Source organism: Macrotis lagotis, chromosome 3 (assembly GCF_037893015.1).
Source record: "Macrotis lagotis isolate mMagLag1 chromosome 3, bilby.v1.9.chrom.fasta, whole genome shotgun sequence".
NCBI classification, from domain to species: domain Eukaryota; kingdom Metazoa; phylum Chordata; class Mammalia; order Peramelemorphia; family Peramelidae; genus Macrotis; species Macrotis lagotis.
In genome coordinates, this window is record NC_133660.1 from 113,023,323 (window position 1) to 113,048,493 (window position 25,171).

General features: G+C 39.7%; 1 protein-coding gene across 1 annotated transcript in view; it reads left to right on the top strand.

Moving 5' to 3' along the window:
* The first annotated feature begins 502 nt into the window (after positions 1 to 502).
* Positions 503 to 25,171, top strand: part of DCHS2 (dachsous cadherin-related 2) — a 320,767-nt gene continuing 296,098 nt past the window's right edge. Inside the window, exon 1 of the mRNA XM_074231573.1 lies at positions 503 to 2,416. Within this exon, the coding sequence (XP_074087674.1) occupies positions 503 to 2,416 (1,914 nt within the window). The remainder of the gene's footprint in view (positions 2,417 to 25,171) is intronic.

The following is a 25,171-nucleotide window of genomic DNA, read 5'->3' on the forward strand; positions in this document are numbered from 1 at the left end:
GGGGCGCCGCTGTGCGGGCGCGGGCGGAGCGGCCGCAGCGGGCTGGGGGCCGGCCCTCCCGGCCGCGGACCCTCCCCGCCCCCGGCCCCCGGCCGCGGACCCTCCCCGCCGCGGACCCTCCCCGCCGCGGGCCCTCCCCGCCGCGGACCCTCCCCGCCCCCGGCCCCCGGCCCCCCGCCGCACACTTGTTATTCTCCGCACCAACTTTCTCCCGCCTCCCGCCCGCCCCTCTCCTCCCCGGCCCTCCCCGCGCGGGCGCGCGGCTCCGAGGCTTCCCTCCTCCTCTGACAGCTGCACCTGACTTGGCCGGGGAAGCGCCGGCCGGGCGGAGCGGGCAGCCGAGGCGGGCGCGGACGGACCATGCGGCGGGCGGCGGGGGCTCGCTAAGGCGGCCCCGGCGAGGCGCCCCCACCCCCCCCGCCCACCCGCGGCCGGCTCCGGGGCGAGCGGCGGCGGATTCCCGACGAGCGGATGAACTGAGGTGAGCGGAGGGGGGGGAGCCATGAGCCCCGCCGGGAGCGGGGCGCGCGCGGCCGCCACCCTGCCGGGGCTCCTGCTCCACGCGTGGCTGTGGGCCGCCTCCGGCTCGTGGGCCCAGGTGTACCACCTCAGCCTGGCGGTGGACGAGGGGCTGCCGCCCGAGACGCCGGTCGGGGACATCCGCGCCGGGCTGCCGGCCGAGCAGCGCGGGCAGGGGGGCGGCTTCTTCCTCTCCGAGGACTCGGGCGACTCGTCGCTGCTGGACGACTTCCACGTGGACACGGCCACCGGCCTGATCCGCACGGCGCGCAGCCTGGACCGCGAGCGGCGCGAGCGCTACGGCTTCGCGGCCGCCACGCTGCTGGGCGCCCTGGTGCAGGTGGAGATCGCGGTCAACGACGTCAACGACCACTCGCCCCGCTTCCCCCGCGACCGCGTGCGGCTGGAGGTCTCGGAGCTCAGCCCCCCGGGCACGGCGCTGCGCCTGCCCGGCGCCCCGGACCCGGACGCCGGGCGCTTCGGCACCCAGGGCTACGCGCTGCTGCAGCCGCAGCAGCCCCCCGGGCCGCCGGCCGCCGAGGGGCCCCTCTTCGGGCTGCGCTACGGGGGCTCCCCGCCGGCGCTGGAGCCGCTGGAGCTGGTGCTGCTGCGGCGCCTGGACCGGGAGGCGGCGGCGGCGCACGAGCTGACGGTCGAGGCCTGGGACGGCGGCAGCCCGCGGCGCGGCGGCCGCCTGCGAGTGGAGCTGCGCGTCCTGGACGAGAACGACAACCCGCCGGCCTTCAGCCAGAGCGAGTACCGCGCCGCCGTGCGCGAGGACGCGCCGCCGGGCACCGAGGTCTGCCGGCTGCGCGCCAGCGACCCGGACCTGGGCCCCAACGGGGACGTGCGCTACAGCCTGCGCGCCCGGCCCGGGGCGGCGGGGCCGGCGGGCGCCCCGGAGGCCGGCGCCTTCTTCTCGGTGGAGGAGCGCAGCGGCGTGGTGCGGGTGCGGCGGCCGCTGGACCGCGAGGCCCAGGCCCGCCACCGGCTGCTGGTGGAAGCCCGCGACGGGGGCGCGCAGCCCGAGACGGCCAGCGCCCTGCTCTCCATCGCGGTGCTGGACGTCAACGACAACCCGCCCGCCATCCACCTGCTCTTCCTCACCGAAGGCGGCGGCGCCCAGGTGTCGGAGGGCGCCCGGCGCGGGGACTACGTGGCCCGCGTGTCCGTGTCCGACCCGGACGGGGACCCGGAGGAGGAGGAGGAGGAGGAGGGGGCCGAGGGCGGGGCGGGCCGCCGCGGCGTGGCGCTGGCCCTGGAGGGCGGCGCCGGCTCCTTCGCGCTGCGCCCGGGCGGCCCCCGCGACGTCTTCTTCCTCTGCGTGGAGGGGCCCCTGGACCGGGAGAGCCGCAGCGGCTACCAGCTGCGCCTGGTGGCCACGGACGCGGGCTCGCCGCCGCTCAGCACCCGGGAGACGCTGTGGCTCCGGGTCACCGACGTCAATGACCAGGCGCCGCGCTTCGGCCGGGAGCGCTACCACGCCTCCGTGTCCGAGGCCGCGGCGCCCGGCACGGCCCTGCTCCGCCTCAGCGCCTCCGACGGCGACGAGCCGGGCACCGCGCAGGCCCGGGTCCGCTACAGCCTGGGCCCGGCCCTGCCCACCCGCGACTGCGGCCCCGAGGCCGCGGCCCCCGCGCCGGACTGCGCGCCTCCCGCCTTCGCCGTGGACCCGGAGAGCGGCGTGATCAGCACCACGCGCGCCCTGGACCGCGAGGCCCAGGAGGCGCTGCAGCTGCAGGTGGTGGCCCGGGACCTGGGCCAGCCGCCGCTCTCCTCCACCTGCTGGGTGACCGTGACCGTGGAGGACGTGAACGACAACGAGCCCGTCTTCCAGCGGCAGCTGTACGAGGCCGAGGTGGCGGAGCACAGCCCCCCCGGGCACTGCTTCCTGCAGGTGAGGGCGGGGCCGCCCGAGGGCGCGGGGGGTGGGGGGAGCAGCCGGGGCTGGGCGCCCACCCAGGGAAAGCCGTGAGCTCCTCCGGCTTCCGAGTTTGCTCCACTTCTAACAGCCGCAGGCAGGTGTGTGTGTGTGTGGGGGGGGGCGAACGGGACAGAAACCTGAGGAGTCTCCTGGAGCCATGGGCCCGCGAGCCTCTCGCTTACCTGGGCCTCAGTTTCCCCACTTACAAGATAGGGAGCTTAGATCAGGTAAACGCTCAAGTCCCCTCCAGCTCTAAAGGAGCTTAGAACAGGTGAATGCTAAAGTTCCCTGCAGTCCTAAAGGAGCTTAGATCAGGTAAACACTAAAGTTCCTCCAGTCCTAAAGGAGCTTAGAACAGGTGAATGCTCAAGTCCCCTCCAGTCCTAAAGGAGCTTAGATCAGGTGAATGCTCAAGTCCCCTCCAGTCCTAAAGGAGCTTAGATCAGGTGAACGCTCAAGTCCCCTCCAGTCCTAAAGGAGCTTAGATCAGGTGAATGCTCAAGTCCACTCCAGTCCTAAAGGAGCTTAGAACAGGTGAATGCTCAAGTCCCCTCCAGTCCTAAAGGAGCTTAGAACAGGTGAACGCTCAAGTTCCCTCCAGTCCTAAAGGAGCTTAGATCAGGTAAACACTAAAGTTCCCTCCAGTTCTAAAAGGTTAAATCAGGTAAGCGCTCAAGTTCCTTGCAGTTCTAAAAGGAGGTTAGATCCTAAAGGAGGCTAAATCAGGTAAACCCTCAAGTTCCCTCCAATTCTAAAGTTTTAGGATCTAGAAGCAGTTACTCTGTTGGCAGAAGGGTTTTTGTTTTTTTTTATACTCTGTCTAGTCATATAAACTAATTTGAGAAAACAAGACAAAATAAAACCTGCTGAGTCCAGGTGAATAGATCCCATAATGCTTCATTTATTTGAGTACCATTGGGGAATTAAGTATTGCATGTGTATTTTCAAGATAACTGAAACCTTACCCCTGTAAGCTCTCAAATAATAATAAAAAAATTGGGTGGCACTCTTGTCTTCTGAAGACAAGAAATAAAGAAACTAATTCAGACTTTTCTTGATGATTCAAGCCCATCATTTGTTCTATTGAAATATAGGGGGTGTAGGGCTGTACACTACTGCTGTGCTTTTAAAAATTCTATTTCCTTTTTTATAGTTATTTTTTTTCTTTTCCTCTCTCAAATTCAAACTGTCAGCATGATGACAGCTGTCATTTCCAGCTGTACACTCCCCTTTTCACTGCCTCTAATTTGGCTTGAGTAGGGAAACCTGCTCAGATAAATGGGATCATGAGAACTAAGAGTAAAGTAAAAGTAAGGTATGAAGATAAAAGTAAATAAGGTATAAGGTATGAGTTACATACATACAGAGGGGTCTCTTTTTTCTATATTTTTGGTTTGCTTTCCATCTAGCTTCTGGGCAATTAAAAGTTGCTGAATAAGAGACCAACAGAGCAGCAAAGTGTCAGTGTATTGTGTGAAGTGGTTTAATAACCTATTTTGTGTATGTTCAAATTGTCTTTATTCTTTTAAAACAGCATGTGTGTATGTGTGTGTATAGATACATGTTCAAATATATATGTGAATTTTCTTCAATTTTTTATTATGCCCCACCCCAAAGCTATCTATTTTAGGTATTCACTGTTCTCAGAGGTAACTTTTAAAGATGAAGTTATGACCAGTAAAGGTTGCACTTAGGATGTGGGAGATTGAACAAATTACCATATAAAGTCTCTTCTAACCAAAGATCATGGACCATCATAAACTGGACATGACACTAGGAAGTAGAGACCCAGAGAGATGAAATAGTCATTTGAGTTGAGTGAGTATTAGACCCAGGATTTGAGCACAGGTTCTCATTCCAAATCTAAGACTCTTTCTACTTATAATTAATACCAGGTGATCATGATTCCCCTGGGATGAATTATTTTTACTTTTTGAGATTTATCAGTCACTTGAAGATATTGCTATTGTCATGTTGACTCATTGTGACCCCATTTGGGGTCTTCATTGCAAAGATACTGGAGTAGCTTGCCATTTCCTTCTACAGTTCATTTTACAGTTGAGGAACTTAGGCAAAGAGGGTTAAATGACTTGCCTAGGATCTAGTCGGTGTCTGAGGCCAGACTTGAACTCAGGAAGATGAGTTTTCTTGATTTCCAATCCATTGTTCTAGCCACTGGGCCACATCCTTGGTGTGAATTTATTACAGTTTAGTTCATCAACTCTATTAGACAAAGAATCAGATTTATGGTAACTTTGATTAGAACTTGTTTGATCTTCAACATTTTATGCTCTATGAAAGGTTCTCTTGTGATTCTCCAACAAGGTCTACTGGGACTCAAGGATATATTTTAAAGCATATGGTTCTTCACCTATAATTAGGAAGTAAAATTTCATAAAGGAGATAGAAGGAGATGTGATGAGTAACAGTAGCCTTAAGTTCAGTACACAGGAAACTTAAGAGTCCCTACTTGCTGGGTAAGCCCAGGTCATGTGCTGTTCAGATTTGTTTGTTTGAAGTCAGTGTTTCTGAAGCTGAGGTTTCTGCAACCTTGTCTTCATTCATTCTTCATCACCATAAGGCAAAACACCTTAAATCATTTTTATATGTGCCTCCACCTTTCTCTCCTTTGAGGCATGAAACTCAAGGTAGTATAATATGGTAAAGCAGTAAACTAGAAGGTAGGGGAAGACACACCCTACTAATAGCCATATAACTTTCTTCTTTTGTAATATGGGACTGAGAATGCCTGCCTCATCCCTAAACTAATGACTGTCCAGGTACTTTGGGAATTAGAGAGTAAAATCCAAGGCATTATCAAAAAGTTAAAGAAAATGTCTCATCTTCTCTAGCATTGTCTTTTTTTTTCCTAGTCCAGTGATAGACACATAGAAGGGACTTAGTAGATTCTTGTCAATTAGTAGGGATAGAGCCAGATCACACCTGAAGTTTCTTTCAATTTGAGAAGTTTGATTTTGGGAATTTTATGGGGTCTGCTTTTTGGTGGAGAAATGTATTGGAATGAGCTTCCTTTTATTCTAAGTAGTGTCACTATTCTTATTTTTTCCTTTTGGAAATTAATTTTTTCAATGACAAAACTTGATTTCCTTTCTCTTCTCTCTACAGTTTAGCCCAGGTAAAAACAAAAATATGCAAAGACAAGCAAAATAAGTTTCTGTGTTGGCCCTCTCTAAAAAATAGATGCCTAATTCTCGACCCTAGCCCATTACCTCTCCAACAGGAGGTGAATCTTGTGCTTCAAATTAGTTGTCAAATTAAATTTTATAAGGAGAGGATAATTTGGGATAATAATAGGCTGACCTGGGAAGACCTGGATTTAAGGCTCACCTCCACCTAACTGGTTGTGGAACATAGAAAAGGAACTTGACTTCTCAGTGCCCCAGGCAAATTTCTTTGATTACTAAATTACTTTGATTCTAAATTGAGAGTCTGCTAGAGTCCCCTGATGGAATCATAGAACAAGGGCCCCAATGTCCCCCTAAAATGTTTAAGAAATATTATAGAAGACTCTCCTGGGAGTACACAATTAAAAAATAAATTTAATTTTTCAACAACAAGCATTACTTTTCTCTCCCTCTCACTTCTCCCATGCAAATGGGAGGGGAGGGGTGAGTAAAGAAAAACAAAACCTTATAACAAAAATGTATAGTCAAGTAAAACAATTATACATGTTGGCAATGTATAAAAATTTATCTCTTACTTTGCATTTTTGTGTCTTTTTTTCTCTCTGTTAGGAAGTGAGTACCATTCTACATCACTGGCCCTCTAGAATCATGGTTGATCTTTGGTATTGATCAAAGTTCATTAACTTTTAAAATTGTTCATTTTTACAATGGTATTATTCACATAATATCAGTTGATAATATCTTCCCAAATTTCTTTAAAACTTCTTTTTTTGGTCCTTTATTATGATAATGATATTCCATTATGTTCATATATTTTATTTAGCAGTTCCCCAATTTCTGGACACCCATTTAGTTTTCAATCTTTTTTTTTTGCAAGGCAATGGGGTTAAGTGGCTTGCCCAAGGCCACACAGATAGGTAATTATTAAGTGTCTGAGGCCAGCTTTGAACTCAGGTTCTCCTGACTCCAGGACTGGTGCTCTATCCACTGGGCCACCTAGCTGCCCCTAGTTTCCAATTTTTTGATGCTACAAAAGAGTATATATAATTCTTTTTGTGCTAATGTGTTCTTTCTTTTATCTGATTGATATCTTTTAAAACTTACTAACTTGGGGAATGAGTTGATCTTGTAAGCTGGGCCCAGAGAATATGTATTATTTTATCACTTCTAAAATATGGAAAATACTACTCAAAACTCAACTTAGTAGGAAGTCCCCTGGAGGACAAGGATCTTAATTGTTATAGCCAGCCAATTTCTATTAGAACCTGGTCTGTATAGCTGTGCCTAAGACAGTCTCAAAGGAATGAATGACTGTACTCCTTTAGAGCCTTTTGGATGAGGTTGAGGCCAGTTCTATTGGCTGATGAGAATAAGAGGTAAAGTGATATGGGTTTCACCTATGGGTGGAAGCAGTTTAAACAATAGACAGATAAATCAGGACAGAGAGAAATAGACCTCTTAGATCAGTAGGCATAGAATTCCATAGAAGAAAGACTTCTTCATAGTCAATGAAAACTGTACCAGTAGAAAAATATTTGGGGACTGTTAGGCAGAGTTGAGATGTTGAAGGAGAGGAATGTACTCAGGCTATGTTGCATCCCTCAGCTGAAAAAAGAAAATAAATTTAAGACTGGTTCTCTGAAAGTTCTCTCCATCTAGGATTTCAGCTCTCTATGATTAATTATATCAGTCCTTATCCACTTTGTGGTTTTATATTTTGTTCTCTTGTCCTTTTTCTTTGGTTTCTTATAAATCTCCTTTAGAAAATTCTGCCCATTCCGTCTAGATCGAGGAGGAAGGATTTGGTACATAGCTATGTATGAAAAGTGAGAATTCAGCAGGGTATGATCAAGAACTGAACCTACCTAAGGTAATTCCTCTCCCAGGGAATCAGTATTGTCTTACTGTAAATAGAGAATGGAACCCTGGCACTTACTCTGCATCTTGAGCATTCCCTGCCTTCTTCCAACCAAACCTTAGTAGTTTCTCAGGATTCTAATTAATTCTAAGACTGGTGCAGAGTAGTTAATCTTTCTCCCTATGGCTTTTTCCTTTCACCATTTCCTGTATTTCCACTGATATCTGAATCTCAATCCAAAGCATCTTCTGAATTTCTAATCCATTGGATCAGCTTGGCTCCAAATTTGTGATACCTGATTTTGTCTGATAATACCCCAATTATCCTTCTGCCACTGTCTTATAGTGCCAGTTTCTGTTACTTCCCATCTCCCTTGCATCCATATTCTCTAGAATATGGAAATGCATTTTCTAGGATTTTTATAAGTGAAAAGAGGGCATACACATTTAGAAATAATACCCTAGAGAAAGGCAATTAATTAAAATTTCAAAGGAAATAGATAGGACAATCCAAAATTAGGTGACTTCAAATATCCTATATTCTACTATTTTGCAAACAGATCCTGAGGTCTGCCCTTGCCCATCATAATTTCACTTAATCTAGAAGCCTCTGGTTTCCTCTTGACCAGGGTTACTCTGTGGAATGGACACTGGATTTGCGGTAAGGACTTAAGGTTTCAGATCCCATCTCTCCCTTCCTATTCGTTGTTTGACCTTGGTCAACTTTTTCAATCTTTCAAGACCGCTTCTGTAAAAGGAGAGTTAGACTAAAGGGTCTTTTAGTTCTTCTATAATATAATTCTAAGTGAAAAATGATGTCTTCCTTCATAAATGTCTTCCTTCTTTGTCATACTAGGGAGTGCTTTCTGATGTCCCTGGTAACTTAATAGTCATATCATTTTAGTATGATTCACTAAAAAGATGAACTGAGTTAGCCATATGATATTGCAATGCCCATCTTTTGTTAATCACCTAATTTAACTTCAAGAGAAAGTTAGATGTGCTCAATCTAAGTTAAAGATCATTAAGCACCCTACTGCAGTTTCTTCAGCATATGATACTGGATCTTCCTGGAGAATAATGCAGAATTCTTGTTCAAGGTTTGTGCCCTGTGAGGCCTGAAGGGGAAGGTCATTGAAAGTACAGGCAGGGCAGAAAAGCCTTCTTGAAAGAGGTGGCAAAGCATGCTAAGAACTGTGTTAGGAGTAGATCCAAAAAAAGGCTTAAATATTCCTTCACTGGAAGAACTGAGGGAGTGGGGAGGGAAAAATACAGAGATGCATTGTATACAATAAATAAGTATGAACTATACACAAGGTTGGGGGGAAAAAAGCAGCTACATGGTAACAAGAGAGGAGGGAACCCATGACTGTGATATGGAGGGAGCATCAAGAAAGGACCTTGTTGGAGGTGGTACTTGAGCTGAATCTTGAGGGAAGTTTTGGGGATACCAAGAGGGAAAGGGGAGGAGAAATGCCAGGCATTGCGGGGGGGAAACATTTGTAAAGGTGTGGAGATAGGAGATGGACTGTGGTGAAAAAGAAGGAGTAAATAGTTTACTTGGACTGGACCTTAATGAATGGATAGGGATTCAATAGGCAAAGAGGGAAAGGGAGGGGCACTCTAGGAAAGTGAAATGGTGTCAGCAAAGCAATGGAGATGAGATAGCACAGAAATATTCTAGGAGTAATCTATTTTGCATAGGATTTACAATAGGGTGAGTCAAGTGAGGTAAAATAGGACTGGAAAAAGAGGGAAATGTTAAATTTGAAAGATTCTGAATGCGAAGTGAGAGAGTTTGAACTTTGATTCATGTACAATGGGAAACATTGTCATTAGCAATTAATGACATGACTAGATAATTATTTAATAGCATGATTATTTTGATAGTGGTTTGAGGGGATGAGTTGGAAGAGAGAGGAGAGCAAGAAGACCCCTTGGGAATTCCTCAGTTCAGATGAGTGGCAATGAAAGTCTATATGTGATGGTTATGGGAAAAGTGAGAAAGACATGCTTTCAACAGATGTTCCTTTTAGTCAGTTCTATTATTTATTTATTTATTTTGTTTTGCCAATTACATGTTACAAAAGTTTTTCAATATTCTTGCACATGCATATGCATATGCATATTTATAAGCTATAGAATTTCCTTCTACCCTCCCTTCCCACTCCCCTCAGCAGCAAATAGCCTGTGAATATTGTGCATACACATTTGTGTTTAACATAGTTAGAGATTAGTTATTTTCTGGATGAGGAAAAGAAGGGAAAAGAAGGAAAGAAAAACATAAGAAATTTTAAAAATGCAAATGTATTGTTCATTCAAATTCTGTAGGGGGTTTTGTTTTGTTTTATTTTGTTTTTCTCCCTTTGAATGTGGATAGCATTGTCTATAACAGGTTTCCCAGGGTTGTCCTAGCTCAGAATTCCATTTTTTAATAACTAAATTGCATTTCTTGATAGGTTAAATTATAGTATCTTTAATTTTGATTTTGTCTCTACTTTCACTCTCCTACCAAACCTGATATTTAACTTGTGGATAATCCCTATGCCACCTTCTGCATACTACTTAGAACTATTCAGAAGTAAGGCCAGGAAATTTCTTTTTTCTTATGAGCTATAAAACTGTCTATTCTTAGAAGCAGTCATTTATCAAACCTCCAAACCTTAGCTCCATATTTTATCCATTTAAAAATTTTTGCCAATATGCATGGATAATTGAAGCTTCCTCTTATGACTGGTTGGCTTAATTTTTTCAGCATTCTCAGTCTTATTTAACATTTCAGGCTCAGTCTTACTACTTTGCCAAATGATCTGTAGTATAGCTCTAATACTACATTTTCATAATTTTGTCATGGAATTTCCTTCCACAAAGATGCTGGAATACTTTACCATGGGCTAAGATTTTGTTATTACTGAAATTTATATGGTCTGTCCCTCATTTATAATGCTATACTTTTTTCCTATCTGATCATCATTCTGCTTATAGGATTGCAGCCCTGTGTCTGATTGGTTATGAGCCTTCCATTTCAGTCTTAAAAACTAGATATTTCCCCATGAATTTTTAAAATTTTAAATTTTAAAAACTAGATATTTCCCCAAGACTCTGCCTTGTACTTTTTCATAATCATCAATTTTTAATTTAAGTACTTTTGTTACTAGAAGTCATCTAGTTCAACCCCTTGATTTTATATATGAGAAAACAGTCCTATAGAGATAAAGTGCTGTGACCAATGTCACATGGAGTCCAAAGCAACTTCAGACTGAGAACCTCTGATTCCAAATCCAGCCCCCTCTCCCCTGCACCATGCTGCTTCTCATGTTGCCTTTGATGTGGCCTTTTGACTCAGGTGGAGTCCATTATTATTGGAAAGGAAATACTCACCACTAAAGGTTTCTCCAGTCTTGATGAATATAAAAACTCTTCCTTCTTATCCATACATTGACTTTAGAGCTCCTTAACAGGAAATTCACCATGTGGAAATCTGATTGTGTGGAAATAATTCCCTTTTGTGAGCCTCAAATGAGGTAATGCGAATAAAGTCCACTGGAAATTTTATAATTCTATAAAGTGTCAATTATCATCATTACCACCACCACCTTGTCATTTTTTTCAAAAACTTTAGATAGTCTGTATCCTAAACCTATTGCTTTATAGATATTTAGACTGTTAGAGATTACCATTTATAGATAAAATAACCACTTTTTAAAACTGAATAACATTATTAAGATGCAAGCTTATCTTTTTAAGTATCCAATTATTTTTAACATTCATTTAAACAATTTTCAAGTTCCAAACTCTATCTCTCCCTCTACCTTCTTGCCCACCCACTGAGAAAGCCATCAGTATAACATCAATTATATGGGTGAAATCATGCAAAACATATTTCCATAATAGCAAGTAACCAAAAAAAAGAGAAAAGAAATATACTTCATTTTTGCATTCAGAGATCATCAATTCTTTCTCTGGAGGTTAATACAAGCACATGTGCATACTCTCTCTCTTTCCACTAGTTCCTTCCTTAACTGTTTACAAACATGCTCATGTTTTCCCTATTCTAAAAAACTCACTTTTCCCCCTTTACCTTCTACCCATCAAGCAACTTGTTCTAATTCTTGTTTTGCTTTCATTGTTTAACTATTTGAAAAAAAGAAATCCTAAATCAGTTGTGCTTCTTTTCCATCCATTTATTCAATCTCTCAGTCTGACTTCTTTCTCCACTATTCTACAGGAATTGCTTTCTCAAAGGTCCTTAATCATCTCCTTAGCCAACAGTCTCAGTCTTCAACCTTCTTGATCTCTTTTTAAGCAGTTGCTGCTGTTGCAGACTTCTCTTTGAGACTCTTTTCTTTCTTTTTTTTTTTTCCTCTGTTGCCAGGCTTTAGGTTCACCTCCTAACTCTTTGATTGCTCCTTTTGTCTTCATTGACTTCTCTTTGTGACTTCTTAAAAGATAGATATTTTTCAAGGTTCTCTCTCTGCCTCTCTCTGTCTCTGTCTTTCTGTCTCTGTCTCTGTGTGTCTCTGTCTCTTTGTCTCTGTGTGCCTCTTTGTCTCTCTGTCTCTTTGTGTGTCTCTGTCTGTCTGTCTGTCTGTCTCTCTCTCTCTCTGCCCCCCCCCCTTCATTCCCCTCTCTCCCTCTGAAATTGTCATCAGATACATCATTAAAGAATTAGTAAATGCAGGGCGGCTAGGTGGCACAGTGGATAGATCACTGGCCCTGGAGTCAGGAGTACCTGAGTTCAAATTCAGCCTCAGATACTTAATAATTACCTAGCTGTGTGGCCTTGGGCAAGCCACTTAAATCCATTGCTTAGCAAAACTAAAAAAAAAATTAATAAATGCCTACTAATTACTAGGAACATACTGGAATACAAAGATGGAAAAATTACACAGACTTTGCCACGAAAGAGTTTATAAGCTTATAGTCAAAGGCTGTAAGAATGTGCCATATATATTTATGTAAGATACAATGTAGGATATGATAAGGATAAAGGTTACATAGTATTATTAGAGAATTTGAAGGGCTTACTTTTTGCTAAGGGAGTTAAGAGAAATGAGTCTTTATGGAATAGGAGGAGGCTCTTCATTTGGACCTTGAAGGAACAAAAGACTATTAATAGATGGAAAGTGGGAAGGAGTGCTCTCTAGGCTTGAGCCTGTCTGAATTCACAAGGCAGGAGAGTTCTGGATAAGATTAGGAAATAAACAACTAATTTGATTAAACACAGAGTAAATGAAGGGGAAGTTATGAAGTAAATATAGAAAAAGGTGGGCTGGAACCTGATTGTGGAATTTTTTTAGAGGTCAGGGCAAGAATTTTGTATTTTATCTTTGAAGATAAAAGGCAAGAGGGAGCCACTGAAGATTTTTTTTCAACAGGAAAGTAGCATGGTCATATTGAGGAATGGATGTTTCTCCAAATCTGACATATCTCCTTAGCTACAGGCTCAGATTTCTGTCTTAGTGAAAATTTCACTCTGAATTCCCTAGTGCTAATTCATACTTACAGCCAGAGACAAACTTTCTCCCCAGACTAATTCCTTCTTTTGATTTCCTTTTCTTTTCGGGATTCATTATCCATTAGTGTTGTAATTTTTGCCTCTTGTGATGACCTCACTCCCTACATTCATTCAGTTGCCAAAGTCTGTCAATTCTATCTCCATGACATGTTTTTAACTCATTATATTCTTTCTAATCCCTTTGCTACCATCTTAATTTAATACAGACTCTCATCTTGTTATCTTCTTGGGACTCAGTTTATTCATCTGTAAAATTAGTGATATGTGCTAGATGAACTTCAAAGACCCTTTCAACTCTAGAACCTACTGTAATACTGAGATGTATCTGGATAACTACAAAAACCTTCTACAGTAGTTGATTTCTGCTCCCATTGTCAAATTCATATTCTTTCCCTTATGTTTAAAACCCTTGAAAAACTTTCCAATGCATACAACATAAAGTCCAGATTCCTAAGCTTAACATTCAAGTCTTTCACAGCCTAGAGCCTCACTACCATTCTGGCATTCTGATGTTCTTTCCTCTTTGTACATAACATCATATTGGACTATTTCCCATCCTAATGTACATATTTATTACTTTTTCTCCTCTATTGATCACACCATTATATGAAATAATGCCCTTGCTTACTATTTTGCTTTTTGGAATCCTGCCTTGATCCAACTCAAACAAGATCTCCTTCATAAAGTCTTCCTTGACTTCCCCAAGTTGGCAACAATTTTTCTTTCCTCCACCTTTATCTATTACTTGGTATCTGATTTTTAAATAAATATTTATCTATTTTCCATATGTCCTCTAAATTATTAGCATATAGCAGCATAAAATAGACTCTGATAATATTCTCATTTTTGTGTGTGTGTGTTTACTGTCATTTTTCTATTTAATTTCTGATTTTGGTTATGTTCATTTTCTTTCACCTTTAAAAATCAATATGCTAATGCTCTATATTTTCATTTATAACTTAATTAGTGATTTACTATAATAGAAAAGCACTGAATTTGAATCAGAAAACCTGGATTTGAATCCTCCTTTTGCTACACATCACTATTTATATGTTTTTGGGCAAATCACTTTCTATTTAGGCCTCAGTTTCCTCATGTGAAAAATAAGGAGACTTGACTATACAGTTACTCTAAGGTCCTTTCCAGCTCTTAATTCTTTGATCTTACTCCAGTAATACTAAAAACATATTTTTAGGGAAAGTAAAAAAATATTTTACTATGTAAGAAAGTAATAGAAGTTGGTAAGTAGATTTTACCATTCAGTTTTGATCCTTTCTCAGGCATTACTCATTTACCATAATTCTTCTTACCTGTACTTTAGTCTCCTTTGTTCTGAACTGGAAATGTGCTATGGATTTTTATCATAGTCTCTATGTATAATTTTTATAAGCCCATCTTTCCTATTTTTCATTCTTTTGTTGTCATCTTTGCTTTTTTTTTTTTTCCATATCCATTTTGAAAATCACCCAGCGGTTCTCATAATCCTGCTTTGTAGTCATGCATCACTTTCTTGGAAGAATTCAAGGAATTCTATCAACATTACACATGATGTGTGGTCTTAATTGTTATCATATGATGGAAGATAGTAATGTGTACATGGAGAGTTAGCCAAATGGGCATGGAAAATTTAATTGGTTTGCTAAAAATTCTAGTCAGAGTCATAGCTTGAAGTAGTTCCCAATTTGTCATCAAGCTTAGATCTTTCATCATTTTTATGCCAGTTTTCTTATATGCATGCTAATATTCCTATAGGCATATGATGATAGATTTTGATTTCTAATCCTTAGGTTGCATTATTGCTAGGTATAAAAGAAACAGCCATGGGGAATGACCAAACATTTTATTCTCTCCTAGAGTTACTGTTTCTATTGAATAAATATGCTTCTTAGTTGCTAATAAAGTGGATTAATAGGATCCTCTATGAAATATTGATTTAGATGGATGATACCTGACATCTGACTGAATTAAACATCAAAGCTTCTAGTGTTCAAGCTGCCTACCCATGTAAGATGAGAATGAGGCACAATAAGGTTTTAAGGCAGGTAGAAATAGGCACATTTTCTAATATTATCTTCCCTGTTCCTTTTTAATTCTAATTGCAAACTCAACTATCAGGAAAAAAAAAAGACTCCCTGAAATACATTAGTGCTCATTATTAATAGGCTTTACTCTATTAGAAAATAAGCTTCTTTAAAAGTGTAGAAATATTGATTAAACTACCTTTACCATATATGCTGAAATTATGAGTGTAGTCGAAATAATTTGCATTGCAAGGTTTTATATAATGTATCCTCTTAAGACATTTTAATTTTAAACAATTTTCTGGGACTGTGTGCAGGGATCGTTTTTTTTAGTTTAGTATCTTTTGTTGTTATTTTATGTTGTAATATCAACCATGTAGATAATTATTATTATTCATTGCTAAAGGAACTTCAAATAAATGTTGCATGATGATTATAGTTGTGGACTGTTCTCCTGATTATTCAATATGTATTATCCAAAGCCTGGGCAGCTAAGTGATATGGTGCATAAAGTGCCAGAAAGTCTGACCAGAAAGACTGGAGTCAGGAAGACCTGTCTTTGTGCATTCAAGTACAACCTCAGGCACTTACTATCTTGGTGATCCTGGGCAAGTCACTTAATCCAGTTTGCTTCAGTTTCCTCTTCTGTAAAATGAGTTGAAGAATGAAATGGTAAACCATCTTAGTACCTTTGTAAAGAAACCCCTAAATAGAGATCATGAAGAGTAGGAAATGACTGAATAACAACAACCAATCCAAAGATTCAATTTAGAGAATTTTCAGATATCTTTAGTTATATTTTCAGAAAAATAAATTGTTGCCATTTCGTATATCACTGTTATTACTATTAATTTGCTGTCCTATTTATTCATTTGTAGGGTCCTGGTTGACTTTGCTCTATTATCTTATGTTAGTCTAGGTTTACTTAAATTCAACAAATATTTCTTTATTACCAGCAACCTCAATACATTCGGCTACAAAGGGGGGAATGAGACCCAAACCCTGTCCATAATGAGATACAATAGCAAAGATTAGATTCATAGACAAGTATCATACAAATTCAAAGGTAGCATGAAGTAGAAGGTGATTGATCTGAAGTCAGAACTGGCTTTGAATTTTTTTCCCCCACTTACCTTTTATTGGTATTATATGCCATAGGTCACTTTATCTCTCACCCCTCTGGGCTTCATTTTCCTCTTTTGTAAAATGAAAGGGTTTAAATAGATGATCTCAAAGGAATCTTCTAACTCTATAAAAAGTGAGAACATAAGCACATAGGCAAGGTATAATGATCAAAGGTGTGGGGAGAGAGCTGAGATTATGTCCAACTAGGGAGAGCTGCAAAGTTTTATAAAAAATAAACATTTCAACTGTGCTTGAAGAGATGAGTAACATTTAAGCAAGTAAAAGAGTTTGTAGAGTGCATTCCAGGCCTGGGGGTAAATGCAGGGCAAGGTTGACAAGGTGAATGTGTTGGGACGGAGGGAGGTATAAGCTAAAGAAGCAGAGAGCAGACCCTGTCAGGTTTGTTCATGTGTGAAAATCACACATAGGATTGAAGTTTTAGGAAATGGGATCTAAGAAAATGAAAGGAGCTGCTAATTATTCTGCTTTTAAATATTGAGGAAGAGGTTTTGACAGAAGCTGAATGACTATTCAGTATTATTCAATTAATTAGTTATTTCTAAGACCTTATAGGAATATCTCCAGTTGTTCTGCATTCTAAATTTATGACTACTTTCCAGTATTACTTTGCAATTTGTAGTTTAACAGAAAATTATTGATTTCCCATTAATTACAGAATTAAAATTTTTTGTTCCATTTTAAAATGTGATTAAAGAATTTTGATCATTTTTTTCCTTCTCTCAAAAAAATCCTCAAGTCATTTTGTAATGAAAATTATAAGGGGAATTTATTGTACAGAAATTAGTTTTACAGGCAATTTCCCACAAGGACAAGTAAGTTCTTCTGACCCCATTTTTACTAGAGGTATTTCAACTCTAGAGCATTAGTATGAAACTCTTTTCTATCCCATGGGGCCACCTTAGAATTTATCTAAAACAAATTTAAACCTGGAAGTGTCAGTTGACTCTTCTAGATGATAATTATATTCATATAGCACTTATCACAAAGCTATATCATGTCCCATTTCTCTATTATTTATTAGCATGCATTTAAAATACTTAAAATTTTTTATTTTGTTTTTTCAATTACATGTAAAGATATTCGACATTTATTTTTTTTGTAAGATTTTTGAGTTCTACATTTTCCCTCTCTCCCTTTCTTCTGTCCTCCTCATAATAGCGAATAATCTAATATAGGTTATACATGTACAATCATGTTAAACATATTTCCCTATTTGTTATGTTGTGAAAGAAGAATTGGAACAAAAAAGGAAAAAAAACTATGGGAAAAAAGTCATATAACAAATTTTAAAAAGTGAAAATTGTGTATTTTAGTTTGCAAACAGACTCCATAGTTCTTTCCCTGAATGTGAATGGTATTTTCCATCACAAGTCTTTTAGAAGTAACTTTGATCACTATATTGCTGAGAAGAGTTAAGTCTATCATAATGCTGCTATTAAGATGTACAATGGTTTCCTGGTTCTGCTGATTTCATTTAGCATCACTTTAAGTAAGCTTTTCCAGGTTTTTCTGAATCCTCTTGTTTATGATTTCTTACAAAACAGTAATATTCTATCAAATTTATATATCATAATTTGTTGAGCCATTCCTCAATTGATGGATAACCTCTCAATTTCCAATTCTTTGCCATTACAAAAAGCTATAAATATTTTTGTATATGTGGGTCCTTTTCCCTTTTCTTTTTTAGTTTTTTGCAAGGCAAATGGGGTTAAGTGGCTTGCCCAAGGCCACACAACTAGGTAATTATTAAGTGTCTGAGACGGGATTTGAACCCAGGTACTCCTGACTCCAGGGCTGGTGCTTTATCCACTATGCCACCTAGCTGCCCCTTAGAGCATTTTTTGATATGACTATGGATAGCTTTAATTTCTTCACTTGAAAACTTCTTGTTCATCTCATTTGACCATTTATCAACTGGGGAATGACTTGTATTCTTCCTACCCCCCTAGTTACATGCAAAAATAGATTTCAACATTCACTTCTTAAACCTTGAGTTCCAAATTCTTTCCCTTCCTCCAATCCCATACTACTTTACTGAGAAAGAAAGTTACTTCATATAGGTTAAAAATGTGTTGGATGACTTGTATTGTTTTTTTTTGGGGGGGGGGAAGTTTACCAGGCAATGGAGTTAAGTGACTTGCCTAAGGTCACACAGCTAGGTAATTATTAAGTGTCTGAGGCTGGATTTGGACTCAGGTCCTCTTGACTCCAGGGTTGGTGCTCTATCTACTGATGATTGGTATTCTTATAAATTAGATTCAATTTTCTCTTTATTTATAGAAATGAGTCTTTTATCAGAAACATGCTGTAAAAATTGTTTCCCAACTTTCTGCATTCCTTCTAATCTTGGTTGCATTGGTTTTGTTTGTATAAAATCTTCTTAATTTAATGTAATAAAATTATCCATTTTCAATTTATATTGCTTTCTATCTCTGTGTTTGGTCATAAACTTTCCCATCTTCATATATATATATGTATATGTATATGTATATATATGTATATGTATATGTATATATATATATATATATATATCTGACAGATAAACTAGTCCTTGTTCTCCTAATTGATTTATGGTAACATCCTTTATGTCTTAATCATGTATCCATTTTGACCTTATCTTGGGATAGGATGTGAGATATTTGTTGGTCTAAGTCTAGTTTCTACCATACTATTTTCCAGTTTTCCCAGCCATTTTTGACAAATTGTGAGTTTTTATCCCATCTGTGATCTTTGGGTTTAATCAAACAGTGGATTACCATAGTCCTATACTATGGTTCTTTTGTACCTAATCTAATTCATTGATCCACCATTCTCTTTCTTAGCCAGTACCAAATAGCTTCGATGACTGCTGCTTTAAAAATGTAGTTTTAGATGTAGTATGGCTAGGCCACCTTACTTTGCATTTTTTTCATTAATTCCCCTGATATCCTTGACCTTTTGCTCTTCCAAATGAATTTTGCTATTATTTTTTCTAGTTCTATAAAATAATTTTTGATAGTTTGATTGACATAGCACTGAATATATAAATTTATGTAGAATTGTCATTTTTATTACATTAGCTCAGCCTATCCATGAGCAATTGATGTTTTTTCCATTTGTTTGGATCTGACATTTTTTGTGTGAGAAGTTGTTTTGTAATTGTGTTCATATAATTCTTGGGTTTGTCTTGGCAGGTAGATTCTCAAGTATTTTATGTTGTCTCCAGTTACTTTAAATAAAAATTCTTTTTCTGTCTCTTGCTGCTGGACATTTTTGGTAATATAATGAAATGCTGATGATTTATGTGGGTTCATTTTATATTCTGCAACTTTACTAAAGTTGTTAATTGTGTCAATTGGGTTTTTTTAGTTTATTTTCTAGAATTCTCTGAAAATCTTATCATATCATGTTTCCTCTTTGCCCATATTAATTCCTTCAATTCCTTTTTCTTCTCTTCTTACTAAACTAACATTTCTAGTAAAATACTTAATAACAGTGGTGCTAATGGGCATCCTTGGTTCATCCCAATCTTATTGGGAATGCTTATACCCATTACATATAATGCTTGCTGATGATTTTAGATATATGCTGTTTAACATTTTAAGGAAAACTCCATTTATTCCTCTGCTCTCTACTGCTTTTAATAGGAATGGGTGTCATATTTTGTCAAAAGTTTTTTCAGTATTTATTGAGAAATCATATGATTTCTCTTAGTTTTGTTGCTGATATGGTCAATTATATTGATAGTTTTCCTAATATTGAAATAACCCTGCATTCCTGCATCTTCCTGGTCATAATTTATGATCTTAGTGATAAATTTCTATAATCTCTTTGCTAATGGTTGAATATTTGCAGAGACATAAATTGCCCAGATTAACAGAAGAGGAAACAAAATTCTTAAATAACATCTTTTTAGAAAAAGAAATTGAACAAACCATCAATGAATTCCCTAAAAAAATCTCCAGAGTTAGATGGATTTGCAAGTGAATTCTACCAACATTTAAGGAACAATTAATTCCATTTCTACATAAACTATTTGAAAGAATTGGCAAAGAGGGAGTCCTACAAAATTCCTTTTATGATACCATTATGGTGTTGATACTTAAATCAGGAAAAGCCAAAACAGAGAAAGAAAATTATAAATCAATTTCTTTAATACATATTGTTGCAAAAATTTTAAATTAAAAAAATTTTCCTTCTTTTTAAGGTGAATTAGTGAATATGAGAAAGTTCAACTGTCATTGGACAGAAATGTCCCCACTGCCTTCAAGTTTTTACCATTGTCAGCCAAAATGATATACAAGCATTTTTCACATAGGAGATGGACAGAGGGAAGAAATTTTTTTGACCTTCCCCTCATAAGTCAATGAAGTTATTTTTGAACAGAGTGCTGATGAACCTCAGCTTAGTGACCCTTACAGCATTTCCACTTAACCTTTCTTGGTAGCCATATGGCTGAGAATATTAATTTTCTCCCAAGCCTGATTAGCCCTGGAATGTGAAAGTGATTATTTTTACTTGTTGAAATCTTCAAGCTTTCTTTGTACTTTGCCAAAGACATTTTTAAAAAAGTAGCTTTCATCCCTTCCTGATTTCATTGTAACACATGTTTTTTCAATATGTTACTTTGCATATGTGAGATCTACTCTATCTGTACAATACCAACTAAATTTATGCTGTGCATATATTTTCTAAGAAAGTTATAGTGCTTTTCTGACAATGAATTATTGTGTTCATAAAATCATATCCATGAGAGAGTAACCATGATGGTCACTGTCAATCATGCTTAGTAGCTTTATATAAATTACTTTTCTTGGAGGACAAAGCTTTAAGAAGAAATTTATTTCATTTAAAATCAAACACCAATATCTCTTGAATACTCAGAGTTAAAAGTTTGGTGTTTTCATTTTCTTAATTATCTATAGTACAAGAAAATATTTACTGGGATAGTTACGCAGAATTTAAGAGATTTATTTTAACTTTTTTTTTTTTTTAGGATTTTGCAAGGGAAATGGGGTTAAGTGGCTTGCCCAAGGCCACACAGCTAGGTAACTATTAAGTGTCTGAGGCCGGATTTGAACTCAGGGACTCCTGACTCCAGGGCCAGTGCTCTATCCACTGTGCCACCTAGCCACCCCTTAACTTATTTTTTTAAAATCATTAAATTAATGTTTAGAAAAGTAAGAGTTTTCTTTCTTTTTATAAAAAAGGAAAAAAATATTTTTAATGGTAGCAAGTTTTGCCCCTCATAGCCAAAAGGACTTAACTTTAAATCTACCAAGGATTATACTTTAACATTGTAATTAGTTTCCATTAAGAAATTTCATTTTTGAACTGAACTAAACAGACATCTGGATATTATCAATAAATTGGTATTGCAGTAGGTATTGGAAATAATGAATAAATGGTATTCTATACTTTGAAGGACAAGTAACATTGAATGAGATATTGCATGGGGGAGAAAAGTACTGGAAAAATGCAAAACTACATCCTAATTTAGTTCAAGATTATAAATTTACACAGTGTCATAATGTCTAAACTTGAACCTTTCAAAATGTGGAAGAATCAGGTTGGTGTTATAATAACCTTGATTTCTGGACATCTAGGGACTGCAAAGTTACATCATTTGCTCCATTGTGTAATATTATCTGGATGCAGATTATTTCCAAGTATGACTCTAATCATATATTTTCTCATTGGTTATACACACACAAAACTCTACAAAACATCTTTAACTGTTGCTTTTTCCTTCAAAGCATTCCCTTGAACCTGCCTCATTCCCTTTTCCTACAGGTGTAGCCTTTGTTTATCCCCTCCATCATAAGCAAATGGTTATTGAATTACTGAGTATGTGCTAGGAATGGAGGACAGTTCTATTTAAGGAGGTGTCTCAGCCAGCCATCTTTTTATTTCCCAATTGATTATGCACTCTTTTGGGACTTCATGCCCTGGATACCAAGTCTTCATACACACACACACACACACACACACACACACACACACACACACACACACCCTTTTAGCTTCCTTTTATATGGGACTTCACTCATTAGATTGTAAACTCCTTGAGAGTTGTGACTTTCATTCTTTATCATAGTTATATTCCCAGCTTAGCACATTACCTCGCATGCATAAGCATTTAATAAATGTTTGACTGAATGAAGCCTCTCAGCACAGGCAATGAATAACAATTCTTGATCTTCATTAAGTTATAAGCTTAACTACAAAACTAGACTCACTGAAGAAGCACCTCTACAATGGCCACTTGGCTATCTAGAGCCCTCTCAAAATTTGTCCTGAAAGAATGTGAATACTAGATAACTAAATCTCAGGGGATACATGATTTCTCACCTGAGATCCAACTAATATCTTCCATGACTCATCATTTTCCATGATGCTCAAATCCCATCTCCTATGGAAATTGAGGGGAAACCCATCAATGGGGGAATAGCTAAACAAGTTATGGTACATGAATACTATGGAATATTATTGTTCTATAAGAAACCATAAATGATTGGACTCTACAGAAGCATGGAATGACTGACGGGATCTAATGCTGAGCGAAGGGAGTAGATCCAAGAGACTAATTTACATATCATGAGCAACTTTGATGGAAGCAACCCCTCTTGGCAGTCCAGAGATCTAGGACAACCGTATATAGACTACCAGAGGTGGAAGAACAAAACAAAACAAAATACACAGAAAAAAAGCAACCCTACAGAATCTGATGAACACTTTATAAAAATTATCTCTTATGTTTCTCTTTCCCTTAATCCTAAATCCTCATGCCAAAAACTACTAATTTATAAATATGTTTAACGAAATATGTATATAAAATGCTACCTGACTGTTCCCAACTGAAGGGAGGATGGAGGGAAACTCTGTAACCTGGAAATATACATGTACAAATGGCTGAAAATAAATAAATAAACAAACAAACAAATAAATAAATAAATAAGGGGTAGTAAGATGTGTAAACCCCAAGCTTTAAAGTGCAGTCTGATCAAGAGGAAGCCAAGCCAAAGTTGATCTTGAACTGCATGAAGAGAAGCACAGGAGGTGCTGGAATTAGGAAAACTTCATTCTATTCAGTTCTGCCTTGTTGAGACCACATCTGCAATTCCTGTCTCTGTAAAATGAAGGATTTGGATTTGATTCTTTCTAAATTCCCTTCTGACTTTAAATCTTGAATCTTGTGTTTTCTTCTAGACATCATACTTAAGGAAGGGCATTAAAAAGTCAGAAAGTCCAGTAGAGAGAAACAGGATGGTGAAGGGTCTCAGTTTCCTACCAAATAAGATTCAGTTCAAGGAAAAGAAGCAAGGACCAAGAGGAGATATGATAGCTCTCTTGTGACAGGTTGACATGCAGAAGGGAGATAATGCTATTTTGACTTGGTGCTGCAGGGCAGACATGGAGAAATAGGTGGAATTTGCAGTCAAATTTAGGTTTGTCTGGGAAAACTCCCTAACAATTTGAGCCACCCAGAAAGGGAATGGACTGCTTTAGGAGGTAATGGGCCACTAATTGGAGGTCTTCGCTAGATACCTACTTAGGAGTTATGTTTGTTGAATTGATTCTGTTTCATGTGTAGATTGAAATAGATAGCCACTGTGCTCTTTCACCTGAGTTCCTATGATTTTTCTGAGAGCAGCCCATAGATTTGGACTTGAGACTGGGTTATTGAGAGGAGACAGTTTGACTTGCCAGTACTTTAATGTTATTTCCAATGCATAGACTAAACCCACTCCTTCTGTGTGATGGTGAGCAGCCAAGAGTCAGGGGTATGGATATCTAGGATATCAACTATGTTGAACTAGAAGTTCACTGTATACAACCCATGTGGGACTAAAGTAGGAGATGAGATTTGAGCATCATGGAAAATGGTAAGAGTCATGGAAGATATTTGTTGAAGCTCTGTGAATTGAGGAGAGAGAAATCGTGTATCCCCTGAGATTTAGTTATCTAGTGCTCACACTCTCTCAGGTCCAGTTTTGACAGGGCTCTAGACATCCAGTTGGCCATTGTAGAGGTGCTTCTTCAGTGAATCTAGTTTTGCAGATAAACTTATAACTCAATGAGGATCAAGGACTGCTATTAATTACCTGTGCTGAGAGGCTTGATTCAGTCAGTCAAACATTTATTAAGTGCCTATGCATGCAAGGTACTGTGCTAAGTTGGGAATATAACTATGATAAAGACAGTCACAACCCTCGAGGTGCTTACAATCTAATGGGGAAGTCACCACATAAAACAAAGTGCGAAAGTGCACATGTGTTTGCATGTGTGTGTGTGTGTTTATGTGAAGACTTGATATCCAGGGCATGTTGGGAAAATCCAAAGAAATTCCAAAGAGTGCATAACCAACTGGCAAATAAAAGGCTGGCCTGAGTCCCTGCCTTAAATGGAAGTTCTGGAGTATATGATCCAACTAATCAGAGGGGCAAAGGGCAATGATGAATTATGCATACTAAGCTTAATTGGATTTTGAGGATGATAAGATTTCCCAATGATGAGATTCCTAGGAGTATGAAATTAGGAAGACTTAAGAACTTGATAGGACTCAATTTATCAGGCATTCAATAAATATTACCTTATATGCCTATCTCATATAGTGAATTATACTTGGTATTGGGAGAGATGTGATAAAGAAATCCAGTATCTGCCTCAAAGGAAGTTATAATCTAGCAGAGGTAATGACACATACATAAATGAAGTATAATAAAATTGTAATGTGATCAAAATAGAAGAGGAGTATGGAGTGCTATGAGTTTGCATGAGGGAAGGAGAATTTTTAGTAGAAGTATATGTGTGGGGGAGGGTTTCTATTCAGGGAAAGCATTCTGGTACATTCTAGTACATAGGATGGTGATGAGAAAGCACAGCATTTCAGGCATGGAAAAGTGATCACAAGTTCCTTCATTTCTTTTATAAGTCTCTCACTGAAGTAATTTCTTAAGTCCATCTACAAAGTTCTTCAATTTTCCACTTATTGTGACTATAAAGGATCAGATAGACAGTGTTTCACAGTGGTTAGAGCATTATCCTTGGAGATTAGGAG